At 47.2% G+C, this 988-nt stretch overlaps 1 protein-coding gene across 1 annotated transcript in view; it reads right to left on the bottom strand.

Moving 5' to 3' along the window:
- Window positions 1–988, bottom strand: part of LOC119594309 (loricrin-like) — a 12999-nt gene that overhangs the window by 9652 nt on the left and 2359 nt on the right. Inside the window, exon 3 of the mRNA XM_037943368.1 lies at window positions 752–872. Within this exon, the coding sequence (XP_037799296.1) occupies window positions 752–872 (121 nt within the window). The remainder of the gene's footprint in view (window positions 1–751; window positions 873–988) is intronic.

Genomic DNA, 988 nt, shown 5'->3' with positions numbered 1-988 from the left:
GCGCGCGCGCATACCAACAGTCACGCACACAATCTACACACGATCGCATGTGCACATACACACTTCGTAAACTAATAACATAGTCTCTAAGAAGAAAGTCGGAAAGAAACTGGTACACTGAAATGAATAAATATATATGAAACAAAAGTGACTATTGACATTACGTGTGAAGACATGATCTTATACACTAATAATACTTCGGGAAGACCCAAATCCTCGACTACGTTGAATGTAACGCTTACGTTGGCACGTTGATCCGGTCTCCTGAACCTTTTTTCTTCCTCACGTAATGTTGACGTATCTGATGACGTCAGAATGTGAGGGAGTTATGAGGAGGTAGTCTGCTTATAGATAAGTATCTTTTCTTTATTTTCTGAGATTCACACTCATAATTCGGAGGCGACCATTCTCTCGGGGCGTATTTCTTGATGTCTGTATTGTTATTTAATTAGTATCCCTTTTTTTAGTATTTTTATCCTAACCTAGTGAACATAATCTGGAATTTAACACTCACTCGGATAGCTACGACTAAGTCGTGATATGATTTTGCCAGCTAAAGGGAGACACTGTCAGTTCTCGTGGCGCCAGGGGTTGGCGTGTTCCGCTTTTATCATTACGCCATATAGGAAGAGCACCCGGTCGCACCAAGTTGAATTCTTCGGCGTCGAGGGCGAATTAGTGTGTAGTTAAGACTCGGGGCTGCAATTTACTCTCTACTGACCGTAAAGTGACTCAGGGGCGGCCCCCTCACCCTCCATCGGCTAGATCGCACACCTCAGAGGGACGACAGTTGGTGAAGGCAAAGGACCCGTCCTTCCTGACGAGGCCTCTGGATAAGGTGCCTTCGTGGTCCATGTGCTCCCACCGGCGGACTACAGGCGAACGTTCTCCCGTGTGAGGTCTTATCTTCACCCTCTCGCGCGTTCTTCCTGCGCCATTCTGCCTCGCCCTTCCCATGGGCACCGTTCTCCGGGTGGGAGTTGTCGAT

Source organism: Penaeus monodon, chromosome 33 (assembly GCF_015228065.2).
Source record: "Penaeus monodon isolate SGIC_2016 chromosome 33, NSTDA_Pmon_1, whole genome shotgun sequence".
Taxonomy (NCBI): domain Eukaryota; kingdom Metazoa; phylum Arthropoda; class Malacostraca; order Decapoda; family Penaeidae; genus Penaeus; species Penaeus monodon.
This window is presented reverse-complemented; position numbering and strand designations above follow the sequence as displayed.